At 44.1% G+C, this 24,742-nt stretch overlaps 1 protein-coding gene across 2 annotated transcripts in view; it reads left to right on the plus strand.

The window, feature by feature from the left end:
* The first annotated feature begins 20,870 nt into the window (after positions 1-20,870).
* The window catches only part of LOC110499000 (probable E3 ubiquitin-protein ligase HECTD2), a 34,131-nt gene continuing 30,259 nt past the window's right edge, over positions 20,871-24,742 (plus strand). Inside the window, exons 1-4 of one of the 2 annotated variants that reach the window (XM_036955837.1) lie at positions 20,871-21,426; positions 22,964-23,081; positions 24,030-24,174; positions 24,324-24,426. In XM_036955837.1, coding sequence (XP_036811732.1) covers positions 21,334-21,426; positions 22,964-23,081; positions 24,030-24,174; positions 24,324-24,426 — 459 coding nt within the window. In that variant the 5' untranslated portion in view covers positions 20,871-21,333. The remainder of the gene's footprint in view (positions 21,427-22,963; positions 23,082-24,029; positions 24,175-24,323; positions 24,427-24,742) is intronic. The other variant, XM_036955836.1, reaches the window with a different exon arrangement.

The following is a 24,742-nucleotide window of genomic DNA, read 5'->3' on the forward strand; positions in this document are numbered from 1 at the left end:
TGATTGGGGTCATTGTCCATTTGGAAGACCCATTTGTGTAAGGGCTTTCTACTGTGGACGAAGGATCGGACCAAAGAACAGCGTGGTTAGAGTTCAACATGTTTAATAAAGACCATAAACGTGAACACTACAAAATACCAAAACAACAAATGTGAAAAACCGAAACAGTCCTATCTGGTGCATAGACACAAAGACAGAAAACAACCACCCAAAAAACCCAACACAAAACAGGCTACCTAAATATGGTTCCCAATCACAGACAATGACTAATACCTGCCTCTGATTGAGAACCATATCAGGCCAAACTGACAAACTGACAGTACTGTGCAGCCGTCTTCATAGACCTTGCCAAGGCTTTCGACTCTGTCAATCACCGTATTCTTATCGGCAGACTCAGTAGCCTCGGTTTCTCGGATGACTGCCTTGCCTGGTTCACCAATTACTTTGCAGACAGAGTTCAGTGTGTCAAATCGGAGGGCATGCTGTCCGGTCCTCTGGCAGTCTCTATGGGGGTGCCACAGGGTTCAATTCTCGGGCCGACTCTTTTCTCTGTATATATCAATGATGTTTCTCATGCTGCGGGCGATTCCCTGATCCACCTCTACGCAGACGACACCATTCTATATACTTCCGGCCCGTCCTTGGACACTGTGCTATCTAACCTCCAAACGAGCTTCAATGCCATACAGCACTCCTTCCGTGGCCTCCAACTGCTCTTAAATGCTAGTAAAACCAAATGCATGCTTTTCAACCGTTCGCTGCCTGCACCCGCACGCCTGACCAGCATCACCACCCTGGATGGTTCCGACCTTGAATATGTGGACATCTATAAGTACCTAGGTGTCTGGCTAGACTCTAAACTCTCCTTCCAGACCCATATCAAACATCTCCAATCGAAAATCAAATCAAGAGTCGGCTTTCTATTCCGCAACAAAGCCTCCTTCACTCACGCCGCCAAACTTACCCTAGTAAAACTGACTATCCTACCGATCCTCGACTTCGGCGATGTCATCTACAAAATTGCTTCCAACACTCTACTCAGCAAACTGGATGCAGTTTATCACAGTGCCATCCGTTTTGTCACTAAAGCACCTTATACCACCCACCACTGCGACTTGTATGCTCTAGTCGGCTGGCCCTCGCTACATATTCGTCGCCAGACCCACTGGCTCCAGGTCATCTACAAGTCCATGCTAGGTAAAGCTCCGCCTTATCTCAGTTCACTGGTTACGATGGCAACACCCATCCGTAGCACGCGCTCCAGCAGGTGTATCTCACTGATCATCCCTAAAGCCAACACCTCATTTGGCCGCCTTTCGTTCCAGTTCTCTGCTGCCTGTGACTGGAACGAATTGCAAAAATCGCTGAAGTTGGAGACTTTTATCTCCCTCACCAACTTCAAACATCTGCTATCTGAGCAGCTAACCGATCGCTGCAGCTGTACATAGTCTATTGGTAAATAGCCCACCCATTTTTCACCTACCTCATCCCCATACTGTTTTTATTTATTTATTTATTTTTATTATTTATTTTTATTATTTATTTATTCTGCTCTTTTGCACACCAATATCTCTACCTGTACATAACCATCTGATCATTTATCACTCCAGTGTTAATCTGCATAATTGTAATTATTCGCCTACCTTCTCATGCCTTTTGCACACAATGTATATAGACTCCCCTTTTTTCTACTGTGTTATTGACTTGTTAATTGTTTACTCCATGTGTAACTCTGTGTTGTCTGTTCACACTGCTATGCCTTATCTTGGCCAGGTCGCAGTTGCAAATGAGAACTTGTTCTCAACTAGCCTACCTGGTTAAATAAAGGTGAAATAAAAAAATAAATAAAAAAAAAACAACATAGAAATGGGAAAACTAGACACACAACATAGAATGCCCACTCAGCTCACGTGCTGACCAACACTAAAACAAAGAAAACACAAAAGAACTATGGTCAGAACGTGACAATTTGCGACCAAGATTTAACTTCCTGACTGATGTATTGAAATGTTGCTTAAATATATCCACATAATATTCCAGCCATCTATTTTGTGAAGTGCACAAGTGCCGCCTGCAGCAAAGCACCCCCACAACATGATGCTGCCACCCCCATGCTTCACGGTAGGGATGGTGTTCTTCGGCTTGCAAGCCTCCCCCTTTTTCCTCTAAACATAACGATGGTCATTATGGCCAAACAGTTCTATTTTTGTTTCAATAGACCAGAGGACATTTCTCCAAAAAGTACAATGTTTGTCCCCATGTGCAGTTGCAAACCGCAGTCGTGCTTTTTTTTTATGGCAGTCTTCTTCCTTGCTGAGCGGTCTTTCAGGTTATGTTGATATAAGACTCATTTTACTGTGGATATAGATAATTTTGTACATGTTTCCTCCAGCATCTTCACAAGGTCCTTTGCTGTTGTTCTGGGATTGATTTCCACTTTTCGCACCAAAGTACGTTCATCTCTAGGAGACAGAACGCGTCTCCTTACTGAGGGGTATGACGGCTGCGTGGTCCCATGGTGTTTATCTTGCGTACTATTGTTTGTACAGATGAATGTGCTACCTTCAGGCGTTTGGAAATTGCTCCCAAAGATGAACCAGACTTGTGGAGGTCTACAACTTTTTCTTCTGAGGTCTTGGCTGATTTCTTTTGATTTTCCCATGATGTCAAGCAAAGAGGCACTGAGTTTGAAGGTGGGCCTTGAAATACATCCACAGGTACACCTCCAATTGACTCAAATGATTTCAATTTGCCTATCAGAAGCTTCTAAAGCCATGACATCATTTTCTGGAATTTTCCTGTTACGGTGCGTGAATGAGGACCCAAAAGCGAATTAACGTAAACAGAACTTCTTTAATAACAAAACATAGGTAGGCTCAGATGGACCGGCAGATTCCGACAGGACAGGACAAGGTTGCAGCAAACATGACGATAGTCTGGTTCAGGCATGAAAAACACAAACAAGAATCCGACAAAGACAGGAACAAAAACAGAGAGAGATATAGAGGACTAATCAGAGGGAAAAAGGGAACAGGTGGGAAAAGGGGTGACGAGGTAGTTAGGAGGAGACAAGGAACAGCTGGGGGAAAGAGGGGGAGAAAAGGTAACCTAATAACGACCAGCAGAGGGAGACAGGGTGAAGGGAAAGGACAGAAACAAGACACAACATGACAATTCATGACAGTACCCCCCCACTCACCGAGCGCCTCCTGGCGCACTCGAGGAGGAAACCTGGTGGCAACGGAGGAAATCATCGATCAGCGCACGGTCCAGCACGTCCCGAGAGGGAACCCAACTCCTCTCCTCAGGACCGTACCCCTCCCAATCTACTAGGTACTGATGACCACGGCCCCGAGGACGCATGTCCAAAATCCTACGGACCCTGTAGATGGGTGCGCCCTCGACAAGGATGGGGGGGGGGGGGAAGATGAGCGGGGGCGCGAAGAACGGGCTTGACACAGGAGACATGGAAGACCGGGTGGACGCGACGAAGATATCGCGGAAGAAGAAGTCGCACTGCGACAGGATTAATGATCCGAGAAATACGGAACGGACCAATGAACCGCGGGGTCAACTTGCGAGAAGCGGTCTTAAGGGGAAGGTTCTGAGTGGAGAGCCAAACTCTCTGACCGCGACAATATCTAGGACTCTTAGTTCTACGCTTATTAGCAGCTCTCACAGTCTGCGCCCTATAACGGCAAAGTGCAGACCTGACCCTCTTCCAGGTGCGCTCGCAACGTTGGACAAAAGCCTGAGCGGAGGGGACGCTGGACTCGGCGAACTGAGATGAGAACAGCGGAGGCTGGTACCCGAGGCTACTCTGAAAAGGAGATAGCCCGGTCGCAGACGAAGGAAGCGAGTTGTGGGCGTATTCTGCCCAGGGGAGCTGTTCTGACCAAGACGCAGGGTTGCGAAAAGAAAGACTGCGTAAGATGCGACCAATAGTCTGATTGGCCCGTTCTGCTTGACCGTTAGACTGGGGGTGAAAGCCGGAAGAGAGACTGACGGAAGCCCCAATCAAACGGCAAAACTCCCTCCAAAATTGAGACGTGAATTGCGGACCTCTGTCCGAAACGACGTCTGACGGAAGGCCATGAATTCTGAAAACATTCTCGATGATGATTTGTGCCGTCTCTTTAGCAGAAGGAAGCTTAGCAAGGGGAATAAAATGAGCCGCCTTAGAGAACCTGTCGACAACCGTAAGAATAACAGTCTTCCCCGCTGACGAAGGCAGTCCGGTGACAAAATCTAAGGCGATGTGAGACCACGGTCGAGAGGGAATGGGAAGCGGCCTGAGACGGCCGGCAGGAGGGGAGTTACCGGACTTAGTCTGCGCGCAGACCGAACAAGCAGCCACGAAGCGACGCGTGTCATGCTCCCGGGTGGGCCACCAAAAACGCTGGCGAATGGAAGCAAGCGTACCCCGAACGCCAGGATGGCCGGCTAACTTGGCAGAGTGAGCCCACTGAAGAACGGCCAGACGAGTAGGAACGGGAACGAAAAGAAGGTTCCTAGGACAAGCGTGCGGCGACGGAGTTTGAGTGAGTGCTTGCTTTACCTGCCTCTCAATTCCCCAGACAGTCAACCCGACAACACGCCCCTCAGGGAGAATCCCCTCGGGGTCAGTGGAGGCTACTGAAGAACTGAAGAGACGAGATAAAGCATCAGGCTTGGTGTTCTTAGAGCCCGGACGATAAGAAATCACGAACTCGAAACGAGCGAAAAACAGCGCCCAGCGCGCCTGACGCGCATTAAGTCGTTTGGCAGAACGGATGTACTCAAGGTTCCTATGGTCAGTCCAAACGACAAAAGGAACGGTCGCCCCCTCCAACCACTGTCGCCATTCGCCTAGGGCTAAGCGGATGGCGAGCAGTTCGCGGTTTCCCACATCATAGTTACGTTCCGACGGCGACAGGCGATGAGAAAAATACGCGCAAGGGTGGACCTTGTCGTCAGAGAGGGAGCGCTGAGAAAGAATGGCTCCCACGCCCACCTCTGACGCGTCAACCTCGACAACGAACTGTCTAGTGACGTCAGGTGTAACAAGGATAGGTGCGGATGTAAAACGATTCTTGAGGAGATCAAAAGCTCCCTGGGCGGAAACGGACCACTTAAAGCACGTCTTGACAGAAGTAAGGGCTGTGAGAGGAGCTGCCACCTGACCGAAATTACGGATGAAACGACGATAGAAGTTCGCGAAGCCGAGAAAGCGCTGCAGCTCGACGCGTGACTTAGGGACGGGCCAATCAATGACAGCTTGGACCTTAGCGGGATCCATCTTAATGCCTTCAGCGGAAATAACAGAACCGAGAAATGTGACGGAGGAGGCATGAAAAGAGCACTTCTCAGCCTTCACAAAAAGACAATTCTCTAAAAGGCGCTGGAGGACACGTCGAACGTGCTGAACATGAATCTGGAGTGACGGTGAAAAAATCAGGATATCGTCAAGGTAAACGAAAACAAAGATGTTCAGCATGTCTCTCAGGACATCATTGACTAATGCCTGAAAGACAGCTGGAGCGTTAGCGAGGCCGAAAGGAAGAACCCGGTATTCAAAGTGCCCTAACGGAGTGTTAAACGCCGTCTTCCACTCGTCCCCCTCCCTGATGCGCACGAGATGGTAAGCGTTACGAAGGTCCAACTTAGTGAAAAACCTGGCTCCCTGCAGGATCTCGAAGGCTGAAGACATAAGAGGAAGCGGATAACGATTCTTCACTGTTATGTCATTCAGCCCTCGATAATCTATGCAGGGGCGCAGGGACCCGTCCTTCTTCTTAACAAAAAAAAACCCCGCTCCGGCGGGAGAGGAGGAGGGGACTATGGTACCGGCGGCAAGAGCTACAGACAAATAATCTTCGAGAGCCTTACGTTCGGGAGCCGACAGAGAGTATAGTCTACCCCGGGGGGGAGTGGTTCCCGGAAGGAGATCAATACTACAATCATACGACCAGTGTGGGGGAAGAGAGGTGGCCCTGGACCGACTGAACACCGTGCGCAGATCGTGATATTCCTCCGGCACCCCTGTCAAATCACCAGGCTCCTCCTGTGAAGAAGAGACAGAGGAAACAGGAGGGATAGCAGACATTAAACATTTCACATGACAAGAGACGTTCCAGGAGAGGATAGAATTACTAGACCAATTAATGGAAGGATTATGACACACTAGCCAGGGATGGCCCAAAACAACAGGTGTAAAAGGTGAACGAAAAATTAAAAAATAAATGGTTTCGCTATGATTACCAGAAACAGTGAGGGTTAAAGGTAGCGTCTCACGCTGAATCCTGGGGAGAGGACTACCATCCAGGGCGAACAAGGCCGTGGACTCCCTTAACTGTCTGAGAGGAATGTCATGTTCCCGAGCCCAGGTCTCGTCCATAAAACAGCCCTCCGCCCCAGAGTCTATTAAGGCACTGCAGGAAGCTGACGAACCGGTCCAGCGTAGATGGACCGACAAGGTAGTGCAGGATCTTGAAGGAGAGACAGGAGTAGTAGCGCTCACCAGTAGCCCTCCGCTTACTGATGAGCTCTGGCTTTTACTGGACATGAAGTGACAAAATGACCAGCAGAACCGCAATAGAGACAGAGGCGGTTGGTGATTCTCCGTTCCCTCTCCTTAGTCGAGATGCGGATACCTCCCAGCTGCATAGGCTCAGCACCCGAGCCGGCAGAGGAAGATGGTAGTGATGCGGAGAGGGGGGCAACGGAGAACGCGAGCTCCTTTCCACGAGCTCGGTGACGAAGATCAACCCGTCGCTCAATGCGAATAGCGAGTTCAATCAAGGAATCCACGCTGGAAGGAACCTCCCGGGAGAGAATCTCATCCTTTACCTCTGCGCGGAGACCCTCCAGAAAACGAGCGAGCAAAGCCGGCTCGTTCCAGCCACTGGAGGCAGCAAGAGTGCGAAACTCAATAGAGTAGTCTGTTATGGATCGATTACCTTGACATAGGGAAGACAGGGCCCTGGAAGCCTCCTCCCCAAAAACAGATCGATCAAAAACCCGTATCATCTCCTCCTTAAAGTCCTGATACTGGTTAGTACACTCAGCCCTTGCCTCCCAGATTGCCGTGCCCCACTCACGAGCCCGTCCAGTAAGGAGAGATATGACGTAGGCGACACGAGCAGTGCTCCTGGAGTAAGTGTTGGGCTGGAGAGAAAACACAATATCACACTGGGTGAGGAACGAGCGGCATTCAGTGGGCTCCCCAGAGTAACACGGCGGGTTATTGATTCTGGGCTCCGGAGATTCGAAAGCCCTGGAAGTGGCCGGTGGATCGAGGCGGAGATGGTGAACCTGTTCTGTGAGGTTGGAGACTTGGGTGGCCAGAGTCTCAACGGCATGTCGAGCAGCAGACAATTCCTGCTCGTGTCTGCCTAGCATCGCTCCCTGGATCTCGACGGCTGAGTGGAGAGGATCCGAAGTCGCTGGGTCCATTCTTGGTCGGATTCTTCTGTTACGGTGCGTGAATGAGGACCCAAAAGCGAATTAACGTAAACAGAACTTCTTTAATAACAAAACATAGGTAGGCTCAGATGGACCGGCAGATTCCGACAGGACAGGACAAGGTTGCAGCAAACATGACGATAGTCTGGTTCAGGCATGAAAAACACAAACAAGAATCCGACAAAGACAGGAACAAAAACAGAGAGAGATATAGAGGACTAATCAGAGGGAAAAAGGGAACAGGTGGGAAAAGGGGTGACGAGGTAGTTAGGAGGAGACAAGGAACAGCTGGGGGAAAGAGGGGGAGAAAAGGTAACCTAATAACGACCAGCAGAGGGAGACAGGGTGAAGGGAAAGGACAGAAACAAGACACAACATGACAATTCATGACATTTCCAAGCTGTTTAAAGGCACAATCAACTTAGTGTATGTAAACTTCTGACCCACTGGAATTGTGCTACAGTGAATTATAAGTGAAATAATCTGTCTGTAAACAATTGCTGGAAAAATAACTTGTGTCATGTCCTAACCGACTTGACAAAACTATAGTTTGTTAACAAGTAATTTGTGGAGAGGTTGAAAAACTAGTTTTAATGACTCCAACCTAAGTGTATGTAAACTTCCGACTTCAACTGTATGTATTCACCCCCTTTGCTATGAAGCTATGAAATAAGATCTGGTGCAACCAACTACCTTCAGAAGTCACATAATTAGTTAAATAAAGTCCACCTGTTGGCAATCTAAGTGTCACATGATCTGTCACATGATCTTAGTATATTTACACCTGTTCTGAAATTGCCCCAGAGTATGCAACACCACTAAGCAAGGGGTACCACCAAGCAAGTGGCACCATGAAGACCAAGGAGCTCTCCAAACAGGTCAGGGATAAAGTTCTGGAGAAGTAGAGATCAGGGTTGGGTTATAAAAAACTATCAGAAACTTTGAACATCCCACGGAGCACCATTAAATCCATTATTAAAAAATGAAAAGAACATTGCACCACAACAAACCTGCCAAGAGAGGGACGTCCACCAAAACTCACAGACAAGGCAAGGAGGGCATTAATCAGAGAGGCAACAAAGAGACCAATGATAACCCTGCAAAGCTCCACAGCGGAGATTGGAGTATCTGTCTATAGGACCATTTTAAGCCGTACACTCCACAGAGCTGGGCCTTACGGAAGAGTGGCCAGAAAAAAGCAATTTCTTAAAGAAGAAAATAAGCAAAGACGTTTGGTGTTCGCCAAAAAGCATGTGGGACCCCAAACATATGGAAGAAAGTACTCTGGTCAGATAAGACTAAAATTGAGCCTTTAGGCCAAGGAATGATGGATGACGCTAAATACAGGGACATTTTTGAGGGAAACCTGTTTCAGTCTTCCAGCGATTTGAGACTGTTACGAAGGTTCACCTTCCAGCAGGACAATGACCCTAAGCATTCTGCTGAAGCAACACTTTAGTGGTTTAATTGGAAACATTTAAATGTCTTGGAATGGCCTAGTCAAAGCACAGACCTCAATCCAATTGAGAATCTGTGGTATGACTTAAAGATTGCTGTAAACCAGCGCAACCCATCCAACTTGAAGGAGCTGGAGCAGTTTTGCCTTGAAGAATTGTCAAAAATCCCAGTGGCTAGATGTGTCAAGCTGATAGACATACCCCAAGAGACTTGCAGCTGTAATTGCTGCAAAAGGTGGCTCTACAAAGTATTGACTTTTGGGGGGTGAATAGTTATTCACACTCACGTTTTCTGTTTTTTTGGGGGTCTTATTTCTTGCTTGTTTCACAATATAAAATATTTTGCATCTTTAATGTGGTAGGCATGTTGTGTAAATCAAATGATACAAACCCCCCCAAAAAATCTATTTTAATTCCAGGTTGTAAGGCAACAAAATAGGAAAAATGCCAAGGGGGGGGGACTACTTTTGCAAGCCGCTGTGTATCTCTGAGATATGTTCTGTGATATTATTCAATCGTTGCCTTAGGGTGAGACCCAAGCCCACTTATGTCAGTGATCATAGTGCTAGCATTTAGCATATTATTGCCTTGTTGTGAATACAGATTAGTATCAGGCTTTCCAGCCAAAGGTTAGGACATTTGCAATTCAACAGGAGGACATAGACAAACATACAGCCTACAACATGGCCTGAGAAATGATCGATGAGTATGTCCCCGCCCAGTTTGAAATATGAGATAAGAACATAATCCTTGCTCCATTTGACCATGACTACAGTATCTGTGTTGCCTGGTTGGGTTGTCATCGATAGGCAGACACTCATAGCATGTCTTTCTGCCATCAATTGTTTCATTTAATCTGGGAATGCTGTGAGGCTTGAGCCTCAGAAGCTACAAATAAACTGTCCGTACAGTAGCCCATAACTACTGAATACAGTGTAATCTTTAAGATAAGGACCGTTTGCAGTTAGTCATCCGTTAATAACACTTAATAACATGTTAGTAACACGTTAATAACACTGTCTTGTGATAAAAAAAAGGGTCTTGCCCTTTTCTTAGATGTGATCTGAGTAATGATTGAAATGTTTTTTCCTTCTGTTTCTCTTTCTTTATGAAGTCTCACTTTCATAATGTTTTCCCATGACCTGAATGCATGTTATCTTGTAAATCCAGCTTGTGCGTCTCTGTCCCTGTCCACATAGAGAGTACAGGGAAGGCAAAGTCCGGTGAGAATCTGTGTAGCCTATATTGAGATCATATTGCTTAGCTCCCTCATTAACTCTGTGCTGTTAGACAGTAAATGCTGCCAAGGCCCCACGATACAGCTGCCCCTTCTCCTCAATGGGTAATTAGTGATAGAATTTATGAACTGTAATATTGTGTGGGAGCTGGGAAATGTAGAATTGTTTATGGCTCTGAGAAACGAGACTGTGACAAATAGACGATTGGGAAACTTTTAAACAGAGTGGGGAGGTGAGAACGGTGTTGTGTTATAATAGTTATAACAGGGGCCTCTGTCCTATTTAAGTAATACAACTATCAGCTGTTTAATATCTCAGGATTTAATGTAATCTCAAGTTTAACACAGTTTCATTCTTCAAAATTAATTTAGAAAAATGGAGACATCACTGCATGTGCATCTTGGTCCCATGGGAGCGTCTTCAGGAAATGTCACCATGGTGAAATGCCAACTAGGATTCAGATCTGTGATGCTGAAAAACAGTCATATACACTGACTGTACAACACATTTGGCTCTTTCGGTGACATAGACTGACCCGGTTAATTGAGGTGAAAGCTAGGATCCCTTATTGATGTCACTTGTTAAATCAAGTTCAATCATTGTAGAAGAAGGAAAGAAGACAGGTTAAAACAGGATTTTTAAGTCTCGAGACAATTGAGACATGGATTGTGTATGTGTGCCATTCAGATGGTGAATTGGCAAGACAAAAGATTAAGTGCCTTTGAACGGGGTATGGTAGTAGGTACCAGGCGCACCGGTTTGAGTGTGTCAAGAACTGCAACGCTGATGGGTTTTTCATGCTCAACAGTTTTCCATGTGTACGAAGAATGGTCCACTACCCAAAGGACATCCAGACAACTTGACACAACTGTGGAAAGCATTGGAGTCAACATGGGCCAGCATCCCTGTGGAACACTTGTAGAATCGAATTGAAGCTGTTCTGAGGGCAAAAGGGGGTGCAACTCAATATTAGGAAGGTGTTTCTAATGATTTATACACTCAGTGTAGATGGATGCATTGCAGGTTAACAAGAACATAACGTTCTGTCCTGCACAGGTATTTTGTCTGTTTGGCGGTTAAGTCCCGTCTCAACAATTTACTGCAATGGCGCGTTTCAGCAGCAGCTCAAGATGCAACTCAAGCTAGGACTCCCTCTAAAGTTAACACATCTTTATATAGTATTCCGCTGAAACATAGAGTGTATATGTGTGTGTGTGTGTGTTTATTGTCATATACACCGGACAGATGTGCTCTTTTACTACAGGGAGAACAGATTGATATCATGGGGTGTCAGACTGTATATGCCTTCCAGAGACAGAGGTGGAGAAGTCTTGACTACTTGTTATAGATCATGATGTAGGTTATGATGCCTACACTCAAAAAAATGCTAGGTTGTTTGGTTGACCCATCTGCTGGGTTGCAGGTGTTGGGTCACTTAGTTGGGTTGTTTTCTTTGAAAACTGCTGGGTTAATGATGTTGGGTTATTGAGATAGGACCCAGCGGGTCAGGTCAGAAGACTGGAGATGTGGCTTAGTAGGGGCATGGCTTGCAGATAGTTATTTTTGGGCACCCGTGAGAGTAAATGTCATTCTGGTTCATCTGTCCTGTTGTATTGTTATCACATGTTAACATTGAATACTGACACTATTGAAGTTTTGATGAGGCTTACGCAAGTGTATGAGTTCTTCAAGAGCCTATGCATATCCCAATGTTGGGATATGTAAATAATACATATCCCAACATGGTATCTCGATTTTGGGACATGTAAATGATAATGTTATGAATTTTGTATTAGAAAGTGTATTGCGCAAAAATATTCAAGGAAAATTTAAATCTGCAGTGTACATTCTTAACATGATGAACAAAAATTATATTTATTGTTACGAGTGGCCAAAAATTATGATATGAAAGCCACGCCCCCAGTAGGCCACACCTCCTGAAAATAACCAATGGATTACATTAATTAAGACCCAGCTGCTGTGTTAATCCAACTGATAGTTAAAAGAAACACATGCAGGTTAAATTAATCCATGTTTGGGTAATCCAAACAACCCAACATGTTGGGTTCTTCACCCAATCCAACTGGCTGGGTCAAAATAACCCAGCGTGTGTTCTGTCCAATATTTACCTGGCGCTGGGTTACCAAATTACCCAAATTCTGTTGTTTTTAGCCCAGCATTCTTTTGTGTGTAGCATTAATTGAGAGTGAAGGCTGTGCATTGTAGTCCCCACCTATTCCCACAGTGCTGAAAACAACAGTTCAATTGTGATGATACTTTTTTCAAATATAATGTAGGGGTCATCATTTGTCCTTCACTTTAATGCGCTGGGCTGTAATATTAGTGGGAAGTCCACGTAAAATCCATTATAGAATTTTAAAAAATGTGCTTGTGCCCTTTCACTCTTCATACTATTGTCACTAACAGGATTGAGGCCAGTCTGTGAAACTTTGTCTCAATCACCCTTTGTTCAGGAACAAGGCAGAAAAACGGAAAGGGCATAAATGAAGGAATTGGGTCCGGGCCATACCACTGGTCAAAGAGTTCTGTTCTGCCTCCCTTTCAGCTGCTCTCAGCGGTGTGAGAGCCAGCCAAGGAAAATAAAAGCTTTGTGCCTGGGCCCTCACCACACACACACACACACACACACACACACACACACACACACACACACACACACACACACACACACGCACACACACACGCACACACACACGCACACACACGCACACACACACACGCACACACATACACACACACACACATGCACAGACACACATAAATGTGTACACACAGACACACACGGATGGACAGACACACACTCTTTAATTTCACAAATTTATGTGCGGTTTCCCATCCTAAGTCAGACATAGTAAAAGCCTTAGAAAGTAAGCCATCCACATGAGGGTGTGTAAGGGTGTGCTGAACTCAAAAAGTAATTGATTACGTCAAATAGCTGATAATCGGATTGCCTTGTAGTTAAGGCTGTAGGCAATCACTCTTTCCAATTATGAGCTGAACCTATGAAAATATTATCATTAACCTAAGAATCCAGTGCTAAGTCACCTGACTACTGCAACTGTAAATCAGCAAAACCTTCAGAGTGAATTCAGACGAATAGATCTCATTACGAAACCATGATGGCATCCCAGCCGGGAGGGCTAAAATTAGCATTCAGCCAGCATCGCTTAGTCACAGAATGTCATTTCTTTCAAAGCCATCCACGCTCAGCCATGACATCACTCACTGTTTGGGAACAACTCCCATAATGTAGCCTATTGAAGAGGGCGGTACCTTAAAACTTGGTTAGACCTGCTATACTTCAGCCTAGAAGACCTGGTACAACACGCCACCACCAGAGAGGATGCTAGTGACAGATATACATGTACCGTCCGATATGGTGACAACATTCCCCACAGCGTCAGCCTGTAAAGTTGATCCTTCCCATTATTAACACTGGTGGCGCGTAAGTGACACTGTGACTATTATGTGTCATGTTAATGGTATGTGAAATCAGGTGACTTGGATCAATGTACCCCATGCACATGTTCAGTAGACATGTTCCCATTTTTTTTTGCTTTAAGTAATGGATACAGTACAGATATAACTACAGGCTGGCTAAAGCTAGACCGTATTGATCAAATGTACCAGAAGTACAGTAGTTAGAGTGGTACCTCTCTGTACTGTTAGGGAAACAGCACAGAGAGTACAGCACAGAGTTAAAATAAAACAGACAATTATGTTGAAACATAGAGCTGCCAAATGCAGGTGGAGATTACCACACACCTCTTGGAGGCGAAGAGAATGATTCATACATCATGTGATGTTCCAAAGCCGTTGCTAAGCATCAAGGATGTGAGTAGGGATAGAAAGCAGGACAGAGAGGCACTCAAACCAAGCTGAAGAAGTGATACCTTTCAATTACTTTCTGGTATCCCTATAATAACTAATCATAGACAGCTCACCTATCAGAGTTGAACTTGATATGCATATCCATATCCTGTATTGTGTTTTACAGTAGCTATGGTTATGTAACGTCAGGTCAGGTCCTAACTGGAAAACTATGACCCAGATTTTTTCCTGGTCCGTCCACACTTTTGTAAAAACCCCTTGCCATAGTTACAGTAAACACTGTTCAAATCAATTTTGCCTTCAAGACTTTCATGCACAATTCAAACCACAGACTCATATTAACACAGGAAATTATAATCTGCGATAAACAGACTTCTTGTTGCTATGAGACTACACATTCAGCTTCAGTTCTCCATTTTTGGACATGTCAAGTTATTTATAAACTCAAATCAAATCAAAATTGTATTGGTCACATACACATGTTTAGCAGATGTTATTGCGGGTGTAGCGAAATGTTTGTATTTCTAGCTCCAACAGTGCAGTAATATCTAACAAGTAATATCTAATAATTTCACAACAATACACACAATACACACAAATCTAAAGTAAAGGAATGGAATTATGAATATATAAATATTTGAACGAGCAATGTCGAAGCGGCATCGACTAAAATACAGTAGAATATAACAGAATACAGTATATACCTATGAGATGAGTAATGGAAAATATGTAAACATGATTAAAGTGACTAGTGTTCCATTATTAAAGTGGCCAGTGATTTGAAGTCTATGTACAGTATATAGGGCAGCAGCCAATAAAATGCCACCAGAGAAGAAGGCAGATATTTTACGTGTCCCCAACCGATTGTGCATTTCTGTTCGTTTATAACCTTTCTTAAACTTATTTCGTACATAACGTTGCCGCTACCATCTCTTATGACCAAAAAAAACTTCTGGACATCAGGACTGCGATTACTCACCACGAACTGGGAGAATCCTTTTTTTCCTTTAACGAGTCTTACGAATCCCGACGCAAACGATGTTGTCACGCCCTGACCTTGGAGATCCTTATTATTCTCTATGTTTGGTTAGGTCAGGGTGTGACTCGGGTGGGAAATTCTATGTTTTCTATTTCTTTGTTTTTGGCCGAGTGTGGTTCCCAATCAGAGGCAGCTGTCTATTGTTGTCTCTGATTGTGAGTCATACTTAGGCAGCCTGTTTTCCACCTGAGTTTGTGGGATCTTGTTTTCTGTTTAGTTGCTGCTGCCTTACAGAACTGTGTGCTTTCGTTTTTTTTTTTTTTGTCTTTGTTATTTTGTTTGGTGTCATCAATAAAAATACGATGTACGCCTACGACGCTGTGCCTTGGTCTCCTTCTACTAACGAGAGCCGTTACAGATATACTGCTTTCACGGGAACAGGCCTAGATAAGAGGAGTGAAGAGCGTGAAGAGGAGGCAGAGAAATGGGGGTCAGAGGGCGGGCTGCCTTCGGAGAATTTGTAGGTGATCGAATAAACCCCCACTTCCTTCCATTTTGCTAGCAAATGTGCAATCTTTGGAGAATAAAATCGATGACCTACGTGCAAGATTAAACAAAACTGTAATATCTTATGCTTCACGGAGTCGTGGCTGAACGATGACACTATCAACATTACAAGCGGTCTGGTTATACGCTGTACCAGCAGGAAAGAACAGCGACGTCTGGTAAGACAAGGGGCGGCAGACTATGTATTTTTGTAAATAACAGCTGGTGCACACTATCTAAGGAAGTCTCGAGCTATTGCTTGCCTGATGTATCTCATGGTAAGCTGTAGATCACACTATATACCTAGAGAGTTTTCATCTGTATTTTTCTTAGCTGTTTACATACCACCACAGTCAGAGGCTGGCACTAAGACAGCATTGAATGAGCTGTATTCCGCCATAAGCAAACAAGTAAACGCTCACAGAAGCGACGCTCCTAGTAGCTGGGGACTTTAATGCAGGGAAACTTAAATCCGTTTTACCAAATTTCTATTAGCATGTTAAATGTGCAACCAGAGGGGAAAAAAAACTCTGGACTCCACACACAAAGATGCATACAAAGCTCTCCCTCGCCCTCCATTTGGCAAATCTGACCATAATTCTATCCTACTGATTCCTGCCTACAAGCAAAAATTAAAGCAGGGAGCACCAGTGACTAGATCAATAAAAAAGTGGTCAAATGAAGCAGATGCTAAGCTACAGTACTGTTTTGCTAGCACAGACTGCAATATGTTCCGGGATTCCTCCGATGGCATTGAGGAGTACACCACATCAGTCATTGGCTTCATCAATAAGTGCATCGATAACGTCGTCCCCACAGTGACCGTACGTACATATCCCAACCAGAAGCCTTGGATCACAGGTAACATCTGCACTGAGCTAAAGGCCAGAGCTGCCGCTTTCAAGGAGCAGGACTCTTCTAAGAAATCCTGCTATGCCCTCCGACGAACCATCAAACAGGCAAAGCATCAATACAGGACTAACATCGAATCATACTACACTGGCTCTGATGCTCCTCGGATGTGGCAGGAAACCATTACAGACTACAAAGGGAAGCATTTCCTGACGGGCCACCCTCAAGTGGTAAGGGTAGGTAACAACACATCCGCCATGCTGATCCTCAACACAGGGGCCCCTCAGAGGTGCGTGCTCAGTCCACTCCTATACTCCCTGTTCACTCATGACTGCACATCCAGGCCCGATTCCAACACCATCATTAAGTTTGCCGATGACACAACAGTATCAACAGCCTGATCACCGACACTGACGAGACAGCCTATAGGGAGGAGGTCAGTGACCTGGCCATGTGTTGCCAGGACAACAACCTCTCCCTCAACGTGATCAAGACAAAGGAGAAGATTGTGGACTAGAGGAAAAAGAGGACAGAGCACACCCCCATTCTCATCGACAGGGCTGCAGTGGAGCAGGTTGAGAGCTTCAAGTTCCTTGGTGTCCACATCATCAACAAACTAACATGGTCCAAGCACACCAAGATAGTCGTGAAGAGGGCACGACAACACCTTTTCCCCTTCACGAGACTGAAAACATTTGGCATGGGTCCTCAGATTCTCAAAAGGTTCTACAACTGCAGCATCGAGAGTATCTTGACTGGTTGTATCACTGCCTGGTATGGCAACTGCTCGGCCTCCGACCGCAGGCACTACAGAGGGTAGTGCGGACGGCTCAGTACATCACTGGGCCCAAGCTTCCTGCTATCCAGAACATTTATACCAGGCGGTGTCAGAGGAAGGCCCAAAAAATTGTCAAAGACTCCAGCCCTGCTCATCATAGACTGTTCTCTCTGCTACCACATGGCAAGTGGTACCGGAGCGCCAAGTCTAGGTCCAAGAGGCTTCTAAACAGCTTCTACCCCCAAGCCATTAGACTCCTGAACACCTAATCAAATGACTACCCAGACTACAGTATTTGCATTGCCCCCACCTCTTTTACACCGCTGCTACTCTGCTGTTATCATCTATGCAAAGTCACTTTAAGAAATATACCTATATGTACATATTACTTCAACTAACCGGTGCCACAGCACATTGACTCTGTACTGGTACCCCCCTGTATATCGTCTCGCTATTGTTATTTTACTGCTGCTCTTTAATTACTTGTTACTTTTATTTCTTATTCCTATCCATATTTCATTGTTAGCGGCTCGTGAGTAAGCATTTCACTGTATTTGGCGCATGTGACTAATAACATTTGATTTGATTGCTATTTAACAGTCTGATGGCCTTGAGATAGAAGCTGTTTTACAGTCTCGTGGTCCCAGCTTTGATGCACCTGTACTGACCTCTCCTTCTGGATGATAACGGGTTGAACAGGCAGTGGCATGGGTAGTAGTTGTCCTTGATGATCTTTTTAGCCAATCTCTTGGCTGGACAGTAATTGCATTTCCCTGCCTATGGAGCTCTTACAATGAGAACAAACATCTGCAGGAGTCAGTTCTGTGAATAGGGGGGTGCTCCCTCTGCTGTTTCCTGAAACTATAAGGGCCTTGGTCGGAGTGAGAGAGTAGGCTTGAAAATGCTTATTTGGAATGTGGAGAACAAAAGCTATGTTGACATTTGAACATGCTCTATTTTCTTTGTCCTGGAAATTGGTTTGACTTTTATGCATTGATAGCACATTCCTTACCCAATGTGGATTTCAGTCTCAGGCCAACTCAATGACTCAGGGCAGAGGTAATGGTAAAACCATTCAACCACATAGAAGTTTCTTTGGTGTTGTCACTAATATGAGTTGTCATATTTCCTGTACACCTCATAAAGTGTGTACAGTATGCAGAAGTTTAGGGAATACAGATTGACAGTGCTTCAGATGACCAGTCTCAGTGTGGCTTGTGGTGAGTTGCAGGCGTCTTTCCCACAATGACTCTGAATAGTCAGCGCCTCACAAAAGCCAACCTCGTCAATGCTGCTGCTAAGACTTCATTCAAATTCCAGCTCTGCCAAGAAAATCGCAGGACATGCCGACTTAGTCCATAGTCAATGGCGGCATGTGCATTTAGCCCCATTAATACAGGCTCTAAACAAAAGTATGTTCCCTAACATGGCTCTCCAGTCCCCACCTCTCGGGTGTCTCTGTGGAATGCACCAATAAAGCCTGTCTTGTTAATTCAAATGTAATGATCCAGTTTCAGGGTCTGACTACCTAAGAGCCAAGTTTTTCAAACATGGTAATCTGAGGCCATAAACATATCAAGCCGTAAAGTACCGTGTTAGGACCCTACAGATAGGCTTAAGTCATGGTGACAGTCGGGTGTCATTCCACGGGGATTTGTATCGCGCTGAGAAAAGGTGCCAGTGTCATCCGAGTCATGTTCCCCTGCATGGGGCCAGAGCCGCAGCGCCAGCAAGCACCAAGGGTCTTGGCTGTGTACACACACGGTCATGTTACGGTTGGGAAATGTCTGACTTACTGGATACCGACAGGTGGGCAGTAATGTGTATTGGTCAGGGTGGAACGGGGATAGGTGCACACATGGAGCACTCTGTACAGGTTACAGAAGCTGCCTGAACATCACTTAGGTATGCTAACGTATCAGTCGAGGCAATGCGGGAACATCATGCGTGATTCACATCTTTACGAGGAACATGCGATATGTTATCACCTCTTTATTACTGATGTGTGAGTCAGCCTTGGTGTAGGTTTGCTTGAATAAATATGCAAAAAAAACGTTATAAGCTTAAAATATTAGATGTGATTGTAATGATTATATAACAGCTACTGTAACCTGAAGCATGTATGTTCTTCACCGCAAATGATGACATTTGACAACAATTGGATAAGATGGATAAAGTGAGCTTATGTCCTTTACCTAGTATTCAAACAATGACTCCTTTGTTTGTAATGACTGAGTGACATAGATTTCCTAGATTTATTTCCTAGATTTCACAGATGGAAATCTGGTCTTGCAGTTCCATGTGTAATGTTATGGAAGAACAGCCAGATGTTCCCTTCTGTATTTCAGCAGGGGGGGTCAACTGAGAGTGAATGATCCATCTCTTGTCTGGACAATGATTGCATTTCCCTGCCTACGGAGCTCTTACAGTGAGAAGGTACATCTGGAAGAGTCCGTTGTAAATACAAAGCCATCCAGGAAACCAAATACAGTGCGAGGAGAAACTAGATGTGACGCTTCTGCTCGACCTTGTCGTCCTTACAGAAGAACTGTTCAAGGAATAGAATGAGGTCATGTATAGCACTGCAACATAGAAAAATACCCTAGTTCAAATACAATAGGCCTGGAACGATTTGAAAACAGATCCATTCTACCACCTACTGGTTGAGTCAGACACTTACACCATAGCATGTGTGGCATGTGGCACTACAGTGCGATTGTATTCTGTACATTTGTGATATGTTATTTGACTGATCAACTATCTTCATCAGGAATTATAAACACATTTCTGTCTCTTCCACTATGTCATTCAGCATCCCAAAGAGAATTAGAAACGATAGCCCCCCCAAAATCATATAGTAAATCAAATTGGCCTCTAGTGCAATTTGCACCAGTAATGTAATCAATAATCTTCTAGCATGGTCCTCCTCAGATAGCAGCAGTTGATTGCTTTGTCCAGTGTCCATGATCTTCACCACCAAGTGGTGCTGATCACTAGTCCAGTGGTTGTATTCAGGCTCTGGCTCCACTCTGGCTGTGTTGGAAAACACTCCACAATCGTCTCAAACATGTGGCTTGAACATGTGGATAGGGGGAATAGCTATAGCATATAGGACTCTGACTCAGTGCCCAGTGATGAAGCTGTGAGGATCCCACTCTGTCAGCGAGAAGTTCCATAATGGCAATTTGTTTGCATCAGCAACAATCACCCCAATCTACAGTGATGAAGAGGCTGTAATTATCCTCCTCATTACTCATCTGACAGATTATTTAAAGCTTAGTTCATGCTCATGATGTGCCTGGCGCTCATCTGAAGTTTGTGTTGGCACTAAAAACAGAGTTGTGGTAAAGGGTGGAGAAGGCTCCTCTGCTCTGGTTATCTTACCAGTGAAACTTACCAGTAGCCTGCTGAGATGCTGAAAGTGTCTATCTTCCCAATCAACTTTGTAGTACTGTATTATGATTAGAAAAGGCAAAAGCAGGGCCAAGTCACCACGTGTAATAACACCGTTATAATAACGTGTTGAGTTTACAAAGTAGGCCAGTAGGGCAGGGTAGTAAACCTAGTCTATATCGTATCACTTGGATTCCTTGAATAGGCCTACAGAGAAACTCAAATGTGGTCTATCAGTAGCCTACTGTACATAGTAATAAATTAATCGCTCGAGCCGTTTCCTCGAAGTTTAAACAGACCCTGGCTGGGAGAAGTAAATCAGTCAGCACTACCGTGCAGTGCACACAGCAAACCCGCGCACTTACGTAAGGACATCCATGGTATCCAAGCTCGTAACTATGAACCTCCTCTTAAACAACATGGCGCATGTGTACAGCTGCGCTGCAAATATAGACGATACATCCAGTTAGGTGGGAAATGAGTCATTTATGCTCACCTAGCACCTAAAATAGACTTCGGCGACACGATCGGATGCAGACGCTCGCGCCTGTTTACTTTGACAAACAGCATCAGTCTCTGCGCGCTTTGACAACTTTGCGCGAGCTCACCTGTTTACCATGAAGACGAGAGAGCCTTTCAGGTCCTGAACCGTTACTTCGTTTCAGATCGAATGTTTTGTTACTGCGGGTACCGTGTATGCGGGTACTGTGGGTTATTTTAACTTGTTTTAGTTAAGAAATAAGCACAAAAAAGCTATGTGACTGCGACCTTAACCAGACTTCAACGGATGAAGAAATGCTACTCAACATTATGAGAGAAAACAACACACAACTGCACCAGGGGGAAAGGGAGAGAGATAGACTCCCTCCAATTTCAAATCATTCCTCTGTGAGTATGATTTTTTTTATTATTAAATATGACAAATACATATTTTCATGTTCAATTAACAAAGACATCAAATAAAAATTAAAAAGTAAAAAAATATATTAAAAAATAATGTGGGATCAATGTCATACTAATTATGTCATGTAAAAATACAATCAAACGTTTAGAAAAAGGTTTGGATTGAGAAAAATGTGTTTTTCCAATGCATAATAGTAACGTACTAACGCATTTCAATGATCTCAGAGCTTGTCCTTTTGGGGAAATGTGTTAACGTTAAAACTGAGGGTGGAACTTTTGGACAGCTCTTCCTACCCTATTATGCTATAAAACAGCATCGCAACTCTGTGAGTAATGAGTGCTAATAATATGCAGTGTTGGGGAAGCTACTCCGAAAATATAGTTCACCAAGCTACCAATTACTTTACACTGAAAGAAGTTAAGCTATACCAAGCAGTAAAATTAGATTTAAAAAAACAGATACAAATATACCATCTGGAACAACGGGACTGTGAAGCAACACAACCATAGGCACAGAAACATGCGTACACACGCGATAATGTACACACTATACACACGTACGCATGGATTTTGTGTTGTAGATAACGTTATGTGGCAGTGGTGGAGTATGGGGCCTGAGGGTACACAGTGTGTGAATGTTTTGACAATTGTATAACTGCCTTAATTTTGCTGAACCCCAGGAAGAGAAGCTGCTGCCTTGGCACCAGCTAATGGGGATCCATAATAAATACATATTCAAATACCAAAGCTACCCCGAAAATATAGTTTACTTAATTCAAGTTACTATCAATCAATCAATCAATCAATCAAAATGATTTATTAAGCCCTTTTTACATCAGCCGATGTCACAACGTGCTATACAGAAACCCAGCCTAAAACCCCAAACAGCAAGCAAATGCAGATGTAGCGCTATGAAAAAGTAGTTCACTACATCCAAACTACTTCGTGAAAAATGATCCTATCATAAAAATCTGAAATGTCATCGACTACAAATTGTACGAACAGATCACCCTGGAGTGAACAGAATGTGTAATTTAGCTTATTAAATTTCAATTGAGAATTAGCCAGGTCTGATGTCGAAAAATAAACTCAATTAGGCAATATTTTCTTTCCATTTAAAAAAGTTGGATGTAATTCCAGTAGTCAGCTACAACACTACATGGCTAAATAAATAATTAACTACTGAAACACTACCAAGATTTGAATTTAGTTCAACTACCACCAAGCTACTGCAAAATGTTGTTACATTACTAACTGAACTACATGTAGTTCATTAATCCCCAACACATTATCACTAAAACAAAGCCCACATATTATACTGTACATTTTGTTCATGTATTCCACTTTTATTTCTGTAGCCTAAGTGCCTAAGTACTTGCTGTGAATGAACAGTATTCTATGCTGTCATAGTTCTCATCTATACTATTATAATTATGATTAAATCCAGGACTTAATGTCAATATTTGAACATCCGAGACTCCATGATGTCTATAATATGAATTCTGTTTTTTTTTTGTCATAGGGTACTGATCGTGGACCAAAGCTGCCATATCCTTCCCTCAATTTAATCTCAAACCACAAAAAGGAGGCTGGTAGCCACAGCTTCTCCTCCCAGTTTATTCTTCCTGGCATACGGCATGGTAGGTCCCGTCATGGTAACCCTAATGAACACATTACTTCATTCAAGAGTCCGTCTGGAGATTGTGAAGCTCATACTGAACCAACATCAAAGTGCAGACATGAAGAACTTACTCCAGTTTGATCCCAATGGCATATCCAACGTGAGCTATCAGTATGGCTACCTAGCACATTTCTGATGTTCTTACCTTCAGGAACAGGGTGTCTAACAAAGCTGATTCGATAAACAGATATCGTCTCTGGCATCAATCATCTCTAATTGATAAACAGTACTGTCCTGGGATAGACTGCATCTTGGCTGAGTATGAACAAAGTGTTCAAGAGGAACACATTGAGACTTAGAGATATCACTGAGAATTTTACAAGGAAATAGTTTTCACAGCGCTCACAAAAGAACGGCTTGTTGCAATTTCAAAGTGACCCAAACAGGCTGCTTTGAAATAATGAACAATACACCAGGCAGATGTGTTGTCATGGCTTCATATTCTTGAGGTCAAAGATGTTGGAAGAGACTTGAAAATCATTGATTGATGCAGATGAGAGAGACAAAGGGCCATTCAGAGCTGCTCATCCATTAGAGGGATAACTTGTTCTGGGTAAAATGAGCACTACTGTTGTGTTTTCAAAATACAAGATGTTAATATGTTGTTGTCACTTATACTTGTAAGTATGGAGAGTTCATTGACCCATGCAAAAAAAAATGTTATGCAGGTTTCATCTAATGGCTTAAAAAGTCCAAGGTTGCAAGTCTGTCCATCTTGTTATATCACCATTAACTGAGATAGTTAAACTATAATATTGATTGTGGATTAGAGTACCTGTCTTATACACCTTATACTCTGGTACCTGGGCTCTCATTGCCAGTAAGTAGGGTTGATAATATGAATTACCGCCTTCGTTTTAGTTAGGAATTGGTTATGTGGTTACATGTGTTGTTATTCCCCCTGCAGGCAGAGATCTTCCCCCCATCTGTCCTGATGTCAGACAAAAGCATCAACATCGCATCACCATTGACATTCTGTCTCCTGAGGTCAGGGCTCGCTTTGCCTCCGATCCTGTCATCCCCATCCGCACCAAGACAGCCAAAGAGTTTCAGTAAGCACACACACACACACACACACACACACACACACACACACACACACACACACACACACACACACACACACACACCTGTGTCATCATTATCATCAATATTATACTCCAACAGAAACATCTGTTAATGTTCATCTAACTTTCACTAGGGAGGACATTGAGAGGGCCACGGTCTCCGGCGATTGGAAACACGTCCATGACTTCTACTTGACCACATTCGACTCCTTTTTGGAACTGAATGCTGCCTTTAAGGTGGGGGATCCCTATGTGTGTGCCATATCCAATCCTGCGGTTCCATATTTGCATCGTCAGTCAAGCCAGTGCTAGTTATACAGCATGTTCTTAAATGACTTATTAAACTATATCAATTCATTTGACTGGATAAGTGCGATGGTAAAATTGCTAAAGCAACAGTGATCATTTTGAAATATGACTGATCAATGCAAATAAAAGGTGACCATTGTTTTGGTGTTTAAAGTCGGTGAATAGAGTCTTTCTGGGAGCCAGGAAAAGGGGAATTTGGAGAGTTGTTTTTGAGTCTGTAAATGAATGAATGAAGTCATTCAGA

Source organism: Oncorhynchus mykiss, chromosome 20, assembly GCF_013265735.2.
Source record: "Oncorhynchus mykiss isolate Arlee chromosome 20, USDA_OmykA_1.1, whole genome shotgun sequence".
NCBI classification, from domain to species: Eukaryota; Metazoa; Chordata; class Actinopteri; order Salmoniformes; family Salmonidae; genus Oncorhynchus; species Oncorhynchus mykiss.